We start from the raw sequence: 19,261 nt of genomic DNA, 5'->3' as shown, positions 1-19,261 counted from the left end.
TGTTTAGAGGGCTTTCCCACACTTGCACCTTGCTCCATGTGCATCTCTTCTACTTCTTCTTGGTGAACTGCAGCTACACTCTCATTAATGATGTCACACTGGAAGATGGAGTGATCTTTCGGAGGGTGTTTCATAGCTTCATCCAAGTTGAAGCTCACTGCTCTACCATCTATTTCAAAAGAGTAAGTTCCTGAGAAGGCATCCAATTTGAACTTTGAAGTCTTCAGAAATGGCTTCCAAGCAGGATGGATGATGGTCTTCCTGAGTCATTAGGGGGCATCTCCAAAATGTAGAAGTCAATAGGGAATGTTAACCACTTAATACCCACCAGGACATCTTCAGCAATTCCAACCACCGAAATTATGCTCTTATCTGCCAAAACAAAACGTGTTGCCGACCTTTTTAAGGAAGGGAGCCTCAAGGCATCATATACAGATAATGGCATAATACTCACACATGCACCTAAATCACACATGCAGTCAAAAGATTGTACACCCTCTATAGTAATAGTAACCATGCAAGGACCCGGATCACCACATTTTTCGAGTATAGCACCCATTAAAGTAGAAATAGAGCTACCTAGAGGAATATTTTCTAAATCATGTATTTTATCTTTATTCGTGCATAAATCTTTTAGAAACTTAGCATACTTAGGTACCTGGTGAATGGCATAAAAAAGGAGAATAGTTACCTCAACCTTTTTGAAGATCTCCACCATTTTGGGGTCTAGCTCCATCTGCTTTTTGGATTTCCTAGCAAGGTGTGGAAAAGGAATGGGAATGGCTTCTCTTGTAACCTCATCTTCCTTTGGTACTTCATTCCTTGGTTGAGCCGCTTCTTCCTCAACCATGTCTTGTACTTCATCCTCTTCTTCAGCATCCTCTACCTCAACAATGTCTTCAACATGAATATCTTCTTTTGAGCTTGGCTCTTCATGACTCCCCTCTTGCAGTGTGGTTCTGGACCTCAAAGTAATGGCATTGATTCCACCATTTGGGTTAGGTAAGGGTTGAGAGGAAGTGCACTTGAGCTTGTGGGTTGATTATTGGGGGTAGAAGGTGGTTCCAACCGGGAAATGAGAACTTGTAGAGTGGAGTTAAGACCATTTATGGTAGAGTTAAGTGTATTCTGAATGTTTTTTGTCCTTGTGAAATAGAGCGAAGCATCTCATCATTGGAAGATGAAGGAGGGTAAGTAATTTGAGGGGCTTGCTGTTGGTTGTTTTGAGGTGCCTGGGCTTGCCTTTGGTGAGGTGCTCGGTAAGGCTAGCCTTGGTTCTACTATTGGTAGGAAGGATTCTGCTGATACCAGTTCTGCTGATTATTGTTTTTGTTCCACCTCTGATTTCCACCGTTGACTCTGCTTCTTTGATTGTAGTAGTCCCTCCATGCTTGGTTGGAATTATTTCTCCACCCTTGGTTGGAATTGTCTCTCCATCCCTGGTTAGAGTTGTCTTGCCAACCTTGATTGTAGTTCCCACTTTGGTTATAATTATCGCCTTGTTGATAATTCCCTTGATTTGGGCGGTTATAGTAGTTGCTAGTAGCTGCCAAGGTGTTGTCTTCTTGTTGGAGTTGCGGACATTTCTTAGTGTAACGAGAATAGCAGGCACATATTCCGCACACTCTCTAAGGAACCAACTATTGACACTGTTATTGTGGGGGAGGCTGAGGTTGTTGTTGATTTAGCTGTAGCTGCTTCAATATGTTAGTCATCTCTCCCAGAGTATGTGAGAGCATCAGTCTCACTACTAGAGGAAACCTCCGTAATAGCCTTGGGATGGTTGTTCCTGTGCCTGGCATTCCGAGTAGACTCAGCTAGATCGGTGATCAATTGCCACGCTTCTGTTGCCTTCTTGTACTTTGTCAGAGAGCCATTACTCACAGCATCTAATATAGTCTTGTCTTGACGCTTCATGCCTTGTGTGAAATAGCTAATCAACACCAACTGGTCAATCATGTGGTGGGGACATTAGTCTAGGAGATTCTTGAAGCATTCCCAATACTCGTAAAGAGTCTCTGATTTGCCTTGGATAATGCAGGAAATTTCTTTCCTCAGTCTATCTGTAACTTCAGCTGGAAAGTATTTGTCCAGGAATTCCCTTCTAAGCAGATCCCAATTAGTAACAACTTCTTAAGGTTGAGTGTAGAAACACTCTCTTGCCTTTCCCTCAAGAGAGAACGGGAAGGCATATAGCCAAATAGTAGTCTCATATGCACCATGACGCCTAGTAGTTGAGCAGGCTGTCTGAAAATTTCTGAGGTGCTTTATAGGCTCTTGAGCAGGTAAGCCATGAAACTTAGGCAGTAGATTGATTTGTGCAGTCTTCAGTTCAAAATCTGCAGCCAGATTTGGATGACGGGCTTGATACGGTTGTAGTGTAAAGTACGGAGCTCCTGCTTCCTAGAGAGTAATCCTTCTATGCTCTGCCATATTACCTGCACGTAAATCAACAGAATCAGTAGAAGACGAGCTTGCTTCTTCCTCAAATGGCACTTCAAATTCGCCCTCAGATAAGATTGGTGAATTGGTAGTAACCACTTCACCACCCTCAGAGGCTAACCGACACCGAGCTCACCTAATATGTGAAATAGTTCTTTCGATTTCAGGATCAAACGTGGCTAAGCTCGGATCAGGTAGTGAACGCGTCATTCAATAAAAGAAACATACAGCTCATGGTAATAAAATAAAATAAAATATGCAATTATTGAAATTCAAAAATATTTACACCAACCAATAATGTAGCACACTGTTGCAACTCCCCAGCAACGGCGCCAAAAATTGACGGGCGGAGGTTTGTCGATTAAGAATTTATAATAAGAACAGCGTTGTAAGAACAGTTTTTAACCGACGAAAGTTCCACTTATCAATTTAAAAAGAGTTGTCACAATTTAAGAATAAAATACTAGGAGTAGAATTCCTAGGTCGTCTCCCAACGAGTTGACAAAAGAGTGCAATTTATGGGTCAGGAATTTTCTGAGAAGTTTTAGAGTTGGAGAACGGGGAAAATAAAATAATTATTAACTAAAGCAATGAAAATTAAAAAGAGGTTTTATATATTTAAAATAAAAAGCTTTGACTCGGAGAAGATTAATTAGAAGTTCTATCCATGTTGAATTTTCCCAAGTGTAATGGTAAGAGGTTGTTGTTTCTACTTAGTTATCCCTTACCGAATAAACGAAAGTCAAGTAACTGAACCAACTCCGATTCACAAGTCCTAATCCTCTCCTATGGAACGATTAGCTTTAGTGACTAGAGAGTCAGCCAACAACTTCCAATTACCAATTAACACTTGAGTATTCCAACTCAAGGGTCTCCTATTAATCAACTCCCAAGTCAAATTGGGAGTCTACTCCATTGACATGAATTCCATTTTCATAAACATAAAAAGGGAATGAAAAGAAGACATGGAAATTCAAGTAAAATAATAACAGAAAATTAATCAAAGGTAAAAATAATTCTTTGCATTAATCCTTTCCAAAATCGTAGATATCCATATGTAACTCTGAACAAAGTGAATGAAAACTGAAAGAGTAAGGAAATAAGAAAGCAAACTGTAATGGCAAAGACTTCAAACGGAGGTAGTAACTCTTCTCAATATCCCAATCGAAAGCATAAAACTAGAAAATTATGAATGTGAAGAACCCTAGAGGAAGTAGTGATTTTCTTTCTAAGATTCAAAACTAAAACTAAAATTGTGTAAAAGTGAATGTGTCTTGAGTCTCTACTTGACCCCTGGCTCTAGTCTGTGTTTCTGGGCCGAAAACTGGTTCCAAAACCAGCCCAAAATTGCCCCCAGCGTCTTCTGCAATTTCTGCACGTGGCGCACGTCATGCGTACGCGTCGATGGTGTTCTGCGCATGTCACGCGTATGCGTCGCTGTGCATCTTTGCTTGTCACGCATACGCGTCGCTGTGAAAAGCTTCAAGTCACGCGCACGCGTGAGCCATATGTGTGCATCGATCTTCGCTGGTCATCTCCTTTGTTTCTTGTGTTCCTTCCATTATTGCAAGCTTCCTCTCCATTCTTTAAGCCATTCCTGTCCTATATAACCTGAAAACACATAACGCATGGATCACAGCATCGAATGGTATAAAGGGGATTTAAAAATACACAATTTAAAGGCTTAGGAAGAAAGTTTTCAATCATAGAACAAAATTGGGAAAGATTTGTAAAACCATGCAAATTGTATGAATAAGTGTGCAAAGAATTGATAAAAACCACTCAATTTAGCCCAAGATAAACCATAAAATAATGGTTTATCAGAGTGCTTGATTTCCTCTATTTCACGCCCTTGTCTCTGTTGTTCTTCCCTCATAATTCTTTGTTCCTCCCTCATGGCTCTTTGATCTTCTCTTATTCCATGGAGGGTGGTGGAATGATCCTGATGCTCCAACCTCAATTGATCTATCTTAGCGCTTAGTTCTCCAAGAGAAGTATGCCATTGATCCCAATAGCTTTGAGGAGGAAAATGCATCCCTTGAGGCATCTCCAGGATCTCATGTTGAGGTGGCCCCATATACTCATGTTGTGGTTCATGTGCCGACCCCCTAGTGTGCTCCATCATACTTTTAGTGATGGGCTTGTTGATGAACGAAATATTCTTATGCCGGATTAGAAATTAGCAATGAATCCAATCATGAGTATAGTGTAACCGACACGCAAATATCGCATCAAAGTCACAAATCTAGATCCAAGTGAATGAATCAAGAGAACACTAATTGAGAGTAGAAGAAGAGTAGATCTACAACTTGTATCAAAGTAAAAGTGAATTAGCAATGGATCTCACCAAGAAATCAAAGAAGAATTGCAATGGAGAGAGTAAAATCCTAGAGAGAAGTTGGAGTTTCTCTCTCTAAAAGCAAAAATGTAACTAACTCCTCAAAATATCTAGAATTATGTCTCATTGTCCCAATCTCCTTAATCCTTAGTCTTCTTATGCTCTTTCCGCCAGAATTCTGCCCCAAAACAGGGCCTGCCACTGCCTGAAGTCGCTGGTCACATTTTCTTCTTAAAAAATCATGTGCGGCCATCGGCGTGTACGCGCACAGTACACGTACGCGTCCCTGGAGCATTTTGCGAGTGTGCGCGCAGGCGCGCAGTGCGCGCGCGCGTCCAAGTATTTTTGGCCGAGCCATGTAAGCGTGCCGGCTTCTCGTTTCGGCTCCATCTAGCCGGCTCTGAGGGTGCACATCCGCGTGTACGCGTACGGTGCGCGTGCGCGCCCATGCCGAAGTTCCAAAACTCTAATTTTTCCATGCTCCTTCCATTCATGCATGCTTCCTTCATCCCTCTTAGCCATTTTTGCCCTATAACTTTCTGAAACCACTTAACAAACGGGTCACGGCATCGAATGGTAATAGTGGGGGATTACAATATATCAATTTTAATGTAAAAGAAGCATGTTTTCATCTATGAGGCAAAATTAGGAAAGGAACACAAAATCATGCATTTTTATATGAATAAGTGTGGAAGATCATTGATAAAACCTTCAAAATCTATACATGATAAACCCTAAAAATGGGGTTTATCAACCTCCCTCCACTTAAACTATAGCATGTCTTCATGCTAAAGAAAAGCAAAAGATCAAGGGATCACAAGAGAATGAGACTCATGGGATGCAATCTACTTACATGAAGAACGCTCGCGAGAGCCGGGAACAAGGTAATGAGCTTCAAACCCCTCACCGGAAGGGTTTGCACTCTATTCGCTCGGTGTATAGGGATGATCACTCAATCCTCCCCTACTTCAAGCTTTTCCAAAATTTGTTCTTCCTCTAACCAATTAACAATTGTTCTATGCATGCATACATATATCATGAGGTCTTTCCTTAGGTTGTAATGGGGTTAGGGTTAAGGTAGGGTTATATAGTTGGCTAAGTGGGCTAAAAATTGAATCCTCTGATTAACTTAAGCTCCCCTCCTAACCTATATAACATCCTATACAATTATGTACTAACTTAACTACCCATTCCTCACTCTTTCACATACTCATGCATTTACTTTTGATCATTATACATATCCATTGATTGTTTTTAAGCATTACTTTGGGGCATTTTGTCCCCTTTTTATTGTTTTTTTTCTTCTTCTTTTTTTTCTTTTTCTTCTATGCATATTTTTTCTTCTCTTTTCCTTTCCATATTTTTTTCTTTTCTTTTATTATTATTTTTTTTCAATTATTTTCTTTCTTTCAAAACTACATACATGATCATTAATGCATAAGGTTTAACATTTGATTAATGCATGAGTATGTATCCACTTTCCGATATTTTTAACAAAATCAACAACATGCTCTTACCTCAACTAATGTCCCCCTCCCCCCTTCTCCCGTTTTTCCACACTTGAATGACATACACACTCTAGCCTAAGCTATTCAAGGATTCAAATAGAGACATTCATGGTTTTCCGCTTTTGGCTTGTAATATGCTAAAATTAAGAATAAGTGGGTTAAGCATAGGCTCAAAGTTAGTTGCAAAGGTTGTTATAAGGTAAGGTCATTTGGGTAAGTGGCTAAGTGAATTGATGGCCTCAATCATGTACATGCATTCATACATATAACAATGGACATATAGAGTCAAACAAATTAAGGATCACCATCATAGAGAGAGGATAATGCACACAAGAAGGAAGGTAAGTGGCTAGAAGATGTAGCCATGCAATTAAGCTCAAAACTCACTTGCTTGTGTTCTTGGCTCAAAATCTATGTTCCAAATTACATTCTTCAAACAATTTTAGCATCCAAAATTTTCAAAATTAGTAGGGTTGCCCTAAAACTCTAGTTTCTTCAGAAAGAAGTCATTACTCTAACCAAGTGGACTTATTAAAATATAACTATCATGCAAAGGATGTAAAAAAAAATGAAAAACCTAATCATGCAATCTATCCTAGTTAACAAAAGAGATTCAAAGTTTATTCGGGTGTTACCTATAGAGATCGGTCGACCGACCTCCCCACACTTAAAACTTAGGACGGTCCTCCGTGCTATAAGTGATGCACAATGGGCGATCGACTCCGAAATGTCCATCATCTTCCTCATCACCGCTATCTTCACTTGAGGTTGCGGTGGATGTAGAGATATCTAGTTCCTTCATAGGTGGGGTGGCAACACTTAGAAGCTTCTTTACATAGGCATACCGGCGTTGGTTTTGTCGTTCATAACGATCCATCTTCTTGTGAAGATCCTTAAGGCATTGGTGGGTTGACTTGGACGGTGCGGATGAAGTAGCAGGAGTGCTTGCGGGAGTGGCCATGCCAAAGTTCTTGGTGCTCACCGGAGCCTTGAGATATTTCTCGGTTGGTATAACATTACCATCAACCAGGATTATGGCTTTTCGATCCTTGGTCTCACGGTGAACACCGGCCACCGTAACTAACTCGGTCACCAAGGCGGGGAAGAGTAGGTCACCCTTAGCATGAATACGCCCCATGGCTTGCTAGATGATAGATGGAATATTGACCAGTTTCTCGGTTAGGATGCACCAAAACAATAAGGCAAGCTCGGCGGTAATGGATGACCCATGGGTGCTCGGAAGCCAAAATAAGATTTGGGCCCACGCCCCAGCCTCTTGAGTGAGAAAACATGCGTCAATGCCCTTGGGCCTTTGCCTCATTCTCCCTTGAATCCAAAACGATTTGGGTATGGCAATGACTCAGAGAATGGCACCCCAATCAAATTCATATTCACAACAGGCCAACAAGATCTATTGGTAAACATCAATCCCATCCGCTAATGGGCCGGTTTTAAGCACTTTTTGATTGGCCTCCTCCGTGACGGGAACTTGCTTTCTACGCACGAAAACCAATGCAAGAGAAGCCGAGTTGTAGTTGGAGTATAACTCCACCACCCACGATAGATTGGCTTCCTTAGGTTGTCTCATAAGAAACCCCCATTGCCTCCGCTCGATGTGGTGCATCACAAATGGAGCAACATGAGCCGAAGGGACAAGAAGAGGCTCTGATGAGCGGATAATTTATACGCTTTTTGGCATTATTTTTAGTATGTTTTCAGTATGATTTAATTAGTTTTCATTATATTTTTATTATTTTTTAATTAAAAATCACATTTCTGGACTTTACTATGAGTTTGTGTGTTTTTTTGTGATTTCAGGTATTTTTTGGCTGAAATTGAGGGACCTGAGCAAAAATCAGATTCAGAGGTTGAAGAAGGACTGCAGATGCTGTTGGATTCTGACCTCCCTGCACTCAAAGTGGATTTTCTGGAGCTACAAAACCCCAAATGGTGTGCTTCCAATTGCGTTGGAAAGTAGACATCCAGGGCTTTCTCGCAATATATAATAGTCCATACGTTGAATAAGGATTGATGATGTAAACTGGCGTTCAACGCCAGTTCCATGCTGAATTCTAGAGTCAAACGCCAGAAACAGGTTGCAAAGTGGAGTTCAATGCCAGAAACAGGCTACAAACTGGCGTTCAACTCCAAAAGAAGCCTCTACATGTGTAAATCTCAATGCTCAGCCCAAGCACACACCAAGTGGGCCTCAGAAGTGGATTTCTGCATCATTTACTTATTTCTGTAAACCCTAGTAACTAGTTCAGTATAAATAGGACTTTTTACTATTGTATTTACGTCTTTGGATTATCTTTTGATCCTTTGATCACGTTTAGGGGCTGGCCTCTCGGCCATGCCTGGACCTTCATCACTTATGTATTTTCAACGGTAGAGTTTCTACACACCATAGATTAAGGTGTGGAGCTCTACTGTTCCTCAAGGATTAATGCAAAGTACTACTGTTTTTCTATTCAATTCAACTTATTCCGCTTCTAAGATATTCATTTGCACTTCAATATGATGGATGTGATGATCGTGACAGTCATCATTATTCTCAACTTATGAACACGTGCCTGACAACCACTTCCGTTCTACCTTAGATTCTATGGATATCTCTTGGATATCTAATACAGGGGACCGAGTCCGAGTTATTAGTGTCTTTGTGGTATAAGTTAGAACCCATGGATAGCCATTCCCAAGATCCGAAAAGTCTAAACCTTGTCTGTGGTATTCCGAGTAGGATCTGGGAAGGGATGGCTGTGACGAGCTTCAAACTCGTGAGTGCTGGGCGTAGTGACAGACGCAAAAGGATGGTGAATCCTATTCCAGTATGATCGAGAACCTCCAGATGATTAGCCATGCAGTGACAGCGCATCGGACCATTTTCACAGAGAGGATGGGAAGTAGCCATTGACAACGGTGATGCCCTACACAAAGATTGCCATGGAAAGGAGTATGATTGATTGGATGAAGATAGCAGGAAAGCAGAGATTAGAGGAACGAAAGCATCTCTATACGCTTATCTGAAATTCTCACCAATGAATTACATAAGTACCAGTATCCTATTTTATATTTTACTTATCTTTTATTTATCAATTCATAAAATTAGTTGAATCCGCCTGACTGAGATTTACAAGGTGACCATAGCTTGCTTCATACCGACAATCTCCGTGGGATCGACCCTTACTCACGTAAGGTTTATTACTTGGACGACCCAGTGCACTTGCTGGTTAGTTGTACGAAGTTGTGAAACAGATATAAGATCATGAACGTGCGTATTGAGTTTTTAGTGCCGTTACCAAGGAATGGAATGATCACGATTTCGCACACCAAGTTTTTGGCGCCGTTGCCGGGGATTGTTCGAGTTTGGACAACTGACGGTTCATCTTGTTGCTCAGATTAGGTAATTTTATTTTAATTTAAGCTTTTTATTTCTTATTTTCGAAAAAAAAATTTCTTCAAAAATCTTTCAAAAAAAAAAAAATTTTCCCTTTGTTTTCGAAAATTATTTTAAAATTTTTAAGAATGAATTCTAAAGTTTCAAAATGGTATGCTGAAGTTTGGTTGGCCATCAAGTTTTAGACTAACCTGGTATGATTCCTGGAATCTTGATTGAGGACTTTGAATTTATTGCTTCCTTTTCCCTATATGTTTTCAAAAAAATAAAAATGTACAAAAATCCAAAAAAATTAATAAAATCATAAAAATCAAAAATATTTTATGTGTTTGTTTGAGTCTTGAGTCAATTTCTAAGTTTGGTGTCAATTGCATATTTTTATTTTTCTAAAAATTTTTGAAAATTCATGCATTCATAGTGTTCTTCATGATCTTCAAGTTGTTCTTAGTAAGTCTTCTTGTTTGATCTTCATATTTTCTTGTTTTGTATCTTTTCTTGTTTTTCATATGCATTCTCAATTTGTTAATGTCTAAAGAATAAAAAAATTTTAAGTTTGGCGTCTTGCATGTTTTCTTTTCTTGAAAATTTTTCAAAAATAAGTCTTGATGTTCATCTTGATCTTCAAAGTGTTCTTGGTGTTCATCTTGACATTCATAGTGTTCTTGCATGCATCACATGTTTTCATCCAAAATTTTCATGCATTGAGTCTTTTTGATGTTTTTCTCTTTCATCATAAAAAAAAATTCAAAAATCAAAAATATATCTTTCCCTTTTTCTCTCATAAATTTTCGAAAATTTGAGTTGACTTTTTTCAAAATTTTAAAAATCTAGTTGTTTCTTATGAGTCAAATCAAATTTTCAATTTGAAAATCTTATCTTTTTCAAAATATTTTTTAAAAATCAAATCTCTTTCATTTTTCTTATTTATTTTCAAAAATTTTAAAAATATTTTTCAAAAATATTTTTCTTAATTTTATCTCATAATTTTCGAAAATATTATCAACAATTAATGTTTTGATTCAAAAATTTCAAGTTTGTTAAGAAAGATTCAAACTTTAAGTTCTAGAATCATATCTTGTGATTACTTGTATGTCAAGTCATTAATTTTGATTTTAAAATTTCAAATCTTTTTTAAACAAATCTCTTTCAATCATATCTTTTCTATCATATCTTTTTAAATCATATCTTTTTCAAAAATTTGATTTTGAAATATTTCTTCTAACTTCTCATCTTCTTATCTTTTCAAAATTGAATTTCAAATCTTTTTCAACTAACTAATTGACTTTTTGTTTGATTCTTATCTTTTTCAAAACTGCCCAACTAACTTTCTACCTCAAATTTTCGAAAATCCCTCCCTATTTTTTTTTTCAAAATTCCTTTTTAATTAACTAATTATTTTAAATTTTAATTTTTAATTTAATTTCAAACTTTAATTTTCGAAATTTAACTTTAAATTTAATTTTTATTTTAATTATTTTCGAAAACTTCTCTCTCATCTTCTTCTATTTATTTAATTACTTACTAACACTACTCTTCATCTCATATCTCTGCTTCTATCCTCACCCTTGTGTTTGGATTATCCATTCTTCTTTACATTACATTCTTTTCTTCTTCTACTCATACAAAGGAATCTCTATACTGTGACATAGAGGATTCCATATTTTCTTTGTTATTCGCTTCTTTGTCATATGAGCAGGAGCAAGGACAAGAACATTCTTGTTGAAGCATATCCTGAACCTGAAAGGACTCTAAAAAGGAAACTAAGAGAAGCTAAAATACAACAATCCAGAGAAAACCTTACAGGAATTTTCGAACAAGAAGAGGAGATGGCAGCCGAAAATAATAATAATGCAAGGAGGATGCTTGGTGACTTCACTGCACCTAATTCCAATTTACATGGAAGAAGCATCTCCATCCCTGCCATTGGAGCAAACAACTTTGAGCTGAAACCTCAATTAGTTTCTCTGATGCAGTAGAACTGCAAGTTTCAAGGACTTCCATCTGAAGATCCTTTTAAGTTCTTAACGGAATTCTTGCAGATCTGTGATACTGTTAAGACCAATGGGGTTGATCCCGAGGTCTACAGGCTTATGCTTTTCCCGTTTGCTGTAAGAGACAGAGCTAGAGTGTGGTTGGACTCTCAACCCAAAGATAGCCTGAACTCTTGGGATAAGCTGGTCACGGCTTTCTTAGCCAAGTTCTTTCCTCTTCAAAAGCTGAGTAAGCTTAGAGTGGATGTTCAAACCTTCAAACAGAAAGAAGGTGAATCCCTCTATGAAGCTTGGGAGAGATATAAGCAACTGACCAAAAAGTGTCCTTCTAACATGCTTTCAGAATGGACCATCCTGGATATATTCTATGATGGTCTGTCTGAATTAGGTAAGATGTCATTGGATACTTCTGCAGGTAGATCCATTCACCTAAAGAAAACACCTGCAGAAGCTCAAGAACTCATTGACATGGTTGCTAATAACCAGTTCATGTACACTTCTGAGAGGAATCCTGTGAGTAATGGGACGCCTCAGAAGAAGGGAGTTCTTGAAATTGATACTCTAAATGCCATATTGGCTCAGAATAAAATATTGACTCAGCAAGTCAATATGATTTTTCAGAGTCTGCATGGAATGCAAGCTGCATCCAACAGTACTCAAGAGGCATCTTCTGAGGAAGAAGCTTATGATCCTGAGAACCCTGCAATAGCAGAGGTGAATTACATGGGTGAACCCTATGGAAACACCTATAATTCCTCATAGAGAAATCATCCAAGTCTCTCATGGAAGGATCAACAAAAGCCTCAACAAGGATTTAATAATGGTGGAAGAAACAGGTTTAGCAATAGCAAGCCTTTTCCATCATCCACTCAGCAAAAGACAGAGAGTTCTGAGCAGAATCCATCTAGCTTGGCAAATATAGTCTCTGATCTATCTAAGGCTACTCTAAGTTTCATGAATGAAACAAGGTCCTCCATTAGAAATTTGGAAGCACAAGTGGGCCAGCTGAGTAAAAGGATCACTGAAACCCCTCCTAGTACTCTCCCAAGCAATACAAAAGAAAATCCAAAAGGAGAGTGCAAGGCCATTGAAATGACCATCATGGCCGAAACCACAAAAGAGGAGGAGGACGTGAATCCCAGTGAGGAAGACCTCCTGGGACGGCCAGTGATCAACAAGGAGTTTTCCTTTGAGGAACCAAAGGACTCTGAGGCTCATTTGGAGACCATAGAGATTCCATTAAACCTCTATATGCCATTCATGAGCTCTGATGAATATTCTTTTTCTGAAGAGAACGAGGATGTTACTGAAGAGTAAGTTGCCAAGTACCTTGTTGCAATCATGAAGCTGAATGCCAAATTATTTGGTAATGAGACTTGGAAAGATGAACCTTCCTTGCTCATCAATGAACTAAGTGATCTGGATCAACTGATATTGCCTCAGAAGAAACAGGATCCTGGAAAGTTCTTAATACCTTGTACCATAGGCACCATAACCTTTGAGAAGGCTCTATGTGACCTTGGGTCAGGGATAAACCTCATGCCCCTCTCTGTAATGGAGAAATTGGGAATCTATGAGGTGCAAGCTACCAGAATCTCACTAGAGATGGCAGACAACTCAAGAAAATAGGCTTATGGACTAGTAAAGGACATGTTAGTAAAGGTTGAAGACCTTTACATCCCTGCTGATTTCATAATCCTAGACACTGGGAAGGAAGAGGATGAATCCATCATCCTTGGAAGACCCTTCCTAGCCACAGCAAGAGCTGTGATTGATGTGGACAGAGGAGAGTTGGTCCTTCAACTGAATGAGGACTACCTTGTGTTTAAAACTCAAGGTTCTCCTTCTGTAACCATGGAAAGGAAGCATGAAAAGCTTCTCTCACTACAGAGTCAAACAAAGCCCCCACAATCAAACTCTAAGTTTGGTGTTGGGAGGCCTCAGCCAAACTCTAAGTTTGGTGTTGAATCCCCACATCCAAACTCTAAGTTTGGTGTTGGAAATCTATAAAATTGACCTGATCACCTGTGTGGCTCAATGAGAGTCCACTGTCAAGCTATTGACATTAAAGAAGCGCTTGTTGGGAGGCAACCCAATGTTATTTAATATGTTTTATTTTATTTTCTCTTTGTTATTTCTTGATTTACTAGGTTGATAATCATGTGGAGTCACAAAAACTACAAAAAAATTCAAAAACAGAATGAAAAACAGCATTGAAAATAGAACACCCTTGAGGAAGGGCTTACTAAACGCCAGTAAGGAGCATCTGGCTGGCATTTAACGCCAGAAAAGAGCATGAAACTGGCGTTAAACGCCAGAAACAAGTAGCATTCTGGCGTTTAAACGCCAGGAATGCACCCTAGAGGAAAATTGGTGTTCAACGCTAGAAACATGCTGCAGACTGGCGTTGAACGCCCAAAACAAGCATGGAAGTGGCGTTTAACGCCAGAAATATGCTGCAATCTGGCGTTAAACGCCAGGATTGCCTACAGAAGGCATTTACACGCCTAATTGGAGCAAGGATGATTAAAGTCCTTGGCCCCACTGGATCTGTGGACCCCACAGGATCTCCTCAGGATCTGTAGACCCCACAGGATCCCCACCTACTTCTTCTCTCCTCTTCACACCTTTTCATAATTCTCTTCCCCAAATACCCCTCACCAATCAACTCAATCACTCTTTCCCATCACCTCTTCACCACTCACATCCCTCATCTCTTCCCCAAAAACCCCACCTACCTTTAAATTCAAAATAATTTCCCTCCCAAACCCAACCCTAAATGGCCGAATCCAACTTCTCCCTCCATCTCCTCCATTTTTCTTCTTCTTCTACTTCTTTCTCTTTTCTTTTGCTCGAGGACGAGCAACCATTTTAAGTTTGGTGTGGTAAAAGCATTGCTTTCTGTTTTTCCATAACCATTTATGGCACCTAAGGCCAGAGAAACCTCTAGAAAGAGGAAAGGGAAGGCAATTGCTTCCACCTCTGAGTCATGGAAGATGGAGAGATTCATCTCAAAGGTCCATCAAGACAACTTCTATGAAGTTGTGGCCAAGAAGAAAGTGATCCCTGAGGTTCCTTTCAAACTCAAGAAGAATGAGTATCCAGAGATCTGACTTGAAATCCAAAGAAGAGGTTGGGAAGTTCTCACCAACCCCATTCAACAAGTCGGGATCCTAAAGGTTCAAGAGTTCTATGCAAATGCATGGATCACAAGGAACCATGATCAAAGTGTGAACCCGAATCCAAAGCATTGGCTTACCATGGTTCGGGGGAAATACTTAGATTTCAGTCCGTAAAATGTAAGGCTGACGTTCAACTTGCCAATGATGGAAGAAAATGCACGCCCCTACACTAGAAGAGTCAACTTTGATCAAAGGTTGGACCAAGTCCTCATGGACATATGTGTGGAAGGAGCTCAATGGAAAATTGACTCAAAGGGCAAGCCGGTTCAACTAAGAAGGCTTGACCTCAAACCAGTAGCTAGAGGATGGTTGGAGTTCATTCAACGCTCAATAATTCCTACTAGCAGCCGGTCTGAAGTTACTATAGACCGGGCCATCATGATCCATAGTATCATGATTGGGGAGGAAGTGGAAGTTCATGAGATTATACCTCAAGAACTCTACAAGGTGGCTGACAAGACCTCTACTTTGGCAAGGTTAGCCTTTCCTCACCTCATTTGCCACCTCTGCAATTCGGCTGGAATTGACTTAGAGGGAGACATCCTCATTGAAGAGGATAAGCCCATCACTAAGAAAAAGATGGAGCAAACAAGAGAGCATGGACCTCAATATGAGCATGAGGAAAGTCCTCACCATGAAATCCCTGAGATGCCTCAAGGGATGCACTTTCCTCCACAAAACTATTGGGAACAAATCAACACTTCCCTAGGTGAATTAAGTTCCAACATAGGACAATTAAGGGTGGAACATCAAGAGCACTCCATCATCCTCCATGAAATTAAAGAAGATCAAAGAGCTATGAGGGAGGAGCAAGAAAGACAAGGAAGAGACATAGAGGAGCTCAAAAGCACCATTGGTTCTTCAAGCAGAGGAAGACGCCACCCTCACTAAGGTGGACTCATTCCTTAATCTCCTTGTTTATTTATTTTCCTATTTTTCGATTTTTATGCTTTATGTTTGTTTATGTTTTTGTCTTCATGATCACTAGTATTTAAGTGTCTATGCCTTAAAGTTATGAATGTACTATGAATCCATCACCTCTCTTGAATGAAAAATGTTTTAATTACAAAAGAACAAGAAGTACATGGTTTCGAATTCATCCTTGAAACTAGTTTAATTATTTTGATGTGGTGGCAATACTTTGTGTTTTCTGAATGAATGCTTGAACAGTGCATATGTCTTTTGAAGTTGTTGTTTAAGAATGTTAAATATGTTGGCTCTTGAAAGAATGATGAATAGGAGAATATTATTTGATAATTTGAAAAATCATAAAAATGATTCTTGAAGCAAGAAAAAGCAGTGAATACAGAAAGCTTGCGAAAAAAAATAGAAAGAAAAAGAAAAAGCAAGCAGAAAAAGCCAAAAGCTCTTAAAAACAAGAGGCAAGAGCAAAAAGCCAGTAACCCTTAAAACCAAAAGGCAAGGGTAATAAAAAGGATCCAAGGCTTTGAGCATCAGTGGATAGGAGGGCCTAAAGGAATAAAATCCTAGCCTAAGCGGCTAAACCAAGCTGTCCCTAACCATGTGCTTGTGGCGTGAAGGTGTCAAGTGAAAACTTGAGACTGAGCGGTTAAAGTCAAGGTCCAAAGCAAAAAAAGAGTGTGCTTAAGAACCCGGGACACCTCTAATTGGGGACTTTAGCAAAGCTGAGTCACAATTTGAAAAGGTTCACCCAGTTATGTGTCTGTGGCATTTATGTATCCGGTGGTAATACTGGAAAACAAAGTGCTTAGGGCCACGGCCAAGACTCATGAAGTAGCTGTGTTCAAGAATCAACATACTGAACTAGGAGAATCAATAACACTATCTGAATTCTGAGTTCCTATATATGCCAATCATTCTGAACTTCAATGGAGGAAGTGAGATGCCAAAACTATTCAAGAGGCAAAAAGCTACAAGTCCCGCTCATCTGATTGAAGCTATGTTTCATTGATATTTTGGAATTTATATTATATTCTCTTCTTTTTATCCTATTTGATTTTCAGTTGCTTGGGGACAAGCAACAATTTAAGTTTGGTGTTGTGATGAGCGGATAATTTATACACTTTTTGGCATTGTTTTTAGTATTTTTTTGGTATGATTTAATTAGTTTTCATTATATTTTTATTAGTTTTTAATTAAAAATCACATTTCTGGACTTTACTATGAGTTTGTGTGTTTTTCTGTGATTTCAGGTATTTTCTGGCTGAAATTGAAGGACCTGAGAAAAAATCAGATTCAGAGGTTGAAGAAGGACTGCAGATGCTGTTGGATTCTGACCTCCCTGCACTCAAAGTGGATTTTTTGGAGCTACAGAACTCCAAATGGCGTGACTCTAATTGTGTTGGAAAGTATACATCTAGGGCTTTCCAGCAATATATAATAGTCCATACTTTCCAGCAATATATAGGAGTGATATAGGCATGCAAGCAAGAAGCATGAGGAGCACACACTCTCAACATCAATAACAAGAGATAAGAGTTAAGGGATGAGCATGTAGGAATGAAGCAACAAAAGTAGTAAGCTCAATGCACATATGAACAAGCACGTGAATGAAAAAGAACACTAAATGGAGAACACTAAGTCAAATTTAACTCAAAAAGTCACGAATCAATATATCTAAGGTAGTCACAATCAAATCTAACCAAACAAAACTGTAGCTAAGCAATCACAAAACAATGAAGAATTCAAGAACTATATACAAAAGGGGCAAAAAGATAGATCTCACCATGGTGGGCTGTCTCCCACCTAGCACTTTTGTTTAATGTCCTTAAGTTGGACTTTCACTAGCTCATTGCTCTTTGCCAAGAGGTGCATCTTCCAAAAGGAATACCTCAATCTCCTTGTTGCTCTTCATTTGCTCACCATGATATAACTTGAGACGGTGCCCATTGACCTTGAAGATATCCGGACTTGAGGGATGGCGTAAATGGTAGACTCCATAGGGCTCCGCTTTCTCCACTCAATATGGGCTATCCCATTTTGACCTTAGTTTTCTGGGCAACAATCTCAACCTTTAATTGTAAAGGAGGACTAGATCACCGGCTCTAAATTCTCTTCTTCTTATATTCTTGTCGTGCACGGCTTTCATTTTCTCCTTGTAAAGTCTCGAGTTCTCATAGGCTTCCAACCTCAAACACTCTAATTCCACTAGTTGAAGCTTTCTCTCAACTCCGGCCCCACCCAAACTTGGATTGCACTCCTTGACGGCCCAATATGCTCTATGCTCTACCTCCACCGGTAAGTGGCTAGCTTTTCCATACACCAACAGAAAGGGGCTCATGCCAATTGGCATCTTGTATGCCATTTGGTATGCCCATAGTGCGTCGGTAAGCTTGGCACTCCAATCTTTTCTATTGGGTTTCACAATCCTTTCCAATATGCGTTTAATCTCCCGATTGGAAACCTCAGCTTGGCCGTTTATCTGTGGGTAGAAGGCCATAGCCACTTTATGCATGATGCCGTATTTCTTCATTAGCCCTTCCATTCTTCTATTGCAATAATGTGAGCCTTGGTCGCTCACGATTGCTCGTGGCGACCCAAATATACAAATGATGTTATTTCTCACAAAAGAAAGGACCACATTAGCATCGTCCGTCCAGGTGGGTATTGCTTCCACCCATTTGGACACATAATCAATGGCTAGTAGAATGTAGAGAAAACCATTAGAATTTGGGAATGGCCCCATGAAGTCGATACCCCACACATAAAAAATCTCACAAAATAGCATGGTTTGTTGGGGGATTTCGTCCTTCTTGGAGATATTACCAAATCTAAGGAATTGAGAACAAGATTTACAAAAAAGAGAAGAGTCCTTGAAAAGAGTTGGCCACCAAAATCCACAATCTAGGATTTTCCTTGCCGTTCTTTGAGGTCCATAATGGCCTCCTCCTTCAGAGGAGTGGCAAGCTTCCAAGATTGAGTGGAATTCGATTTGTGGAATGCACCTCCGAATTACTTCATCCGCTCCACATCTCCAAAGGTATGGGTCATCCCACACATAGTATTTGGATTCGCTTTTTAGCTTATCCCTTTGACGTTTGGAGAGATTAGGAGGAAAGGAGCGAGACACGAAGTAATTGGCAATTGATGCATACCAAGGAATAACTTCCAAGATTGCTTGCAAGCCCTCAAAGGGAAAAGAATCATTAATAGGAGTGGTATTGCCTTTGGTATGTTCAAGGCGACTTAAGTGGTCCGCCACTAGATTTTGTGAACCACTCCTATCTTTAATTTCCAAGTCAAATTATTGCAACAATAAATCCCATCTAATCAATCTCGGTTTGGATTCCTTCTTAGCCAACAAATGCTTTAACGTCGCATGATCCGAGTATACTACCACCTTGGAACCAAGTAGATTGCTCGAAACTTGTCCAAGGCAAAAACTATTGCCAATAGTTCTTTTTCGGTGGTAGTGTAGTTGG

General features: G+C 39.4%; 1 protein-coding gene and 1 non-coding gene across 2 annotated transcripts; both read right to left on the bottom strand.

Annotated features, from left to right (window-relative positions):
- Positions 1–11,907: 11,907 nt before the first annotated feature.
- LOC112768850 (small nucleolar RNA R71) lies at positions 11,908–12,015 on the bottom strand. The gene has a single exon (XR_003186232.1). It is a non-coding gene; the product is annotated as a small nucleolar RNA R71 (small nucleolar RNA).
- A 5,838-nt stretch (positions 12,016–17,853) lies between these two features.
- On the bottom strand, positions 17,854–18,324 carry LOC140180603 (uncharacterized). The gene has a single exon (XM_072221851.1). The coding sequence runs from the start codon at positions 18,322–18,324 to the stop codon at positions 17,854–17,856; it is 471 nt and encodes a 156-aa protein (XP_072077952.1).
- Positions 18,325–19,261: the final 937 nt, after the last annotated feature.

This window comes from Arachis hypogaea, chromosome 17 (genome assembly GCF_003086295.3).
Source record: "Arachis hypogaea cultivar Tifrunner chromosome 17, arahy.Tifrunner.gnm2.J5K5, whole genome shotgun sequence".
NCBI lineage: Eukaryota > Viridiplantae > Streptophyta > Magnoliopsida > Fabales > Fabaceae > Arachis > Arachis hypogaea.
This window is presented reverse-complemented; position numbering and strand designations above follow the sequence as displayed.

Bases quoted from the DNA above. Each gene is read 5' to 3' on its own strand.
- LOC140180603 (XM_072221851.1), bottom strand. From the start codon at position 18,324: ATGGAAGGGCTAATGAAGAAATACGGCATCATGCATAAAGTGGCTATG.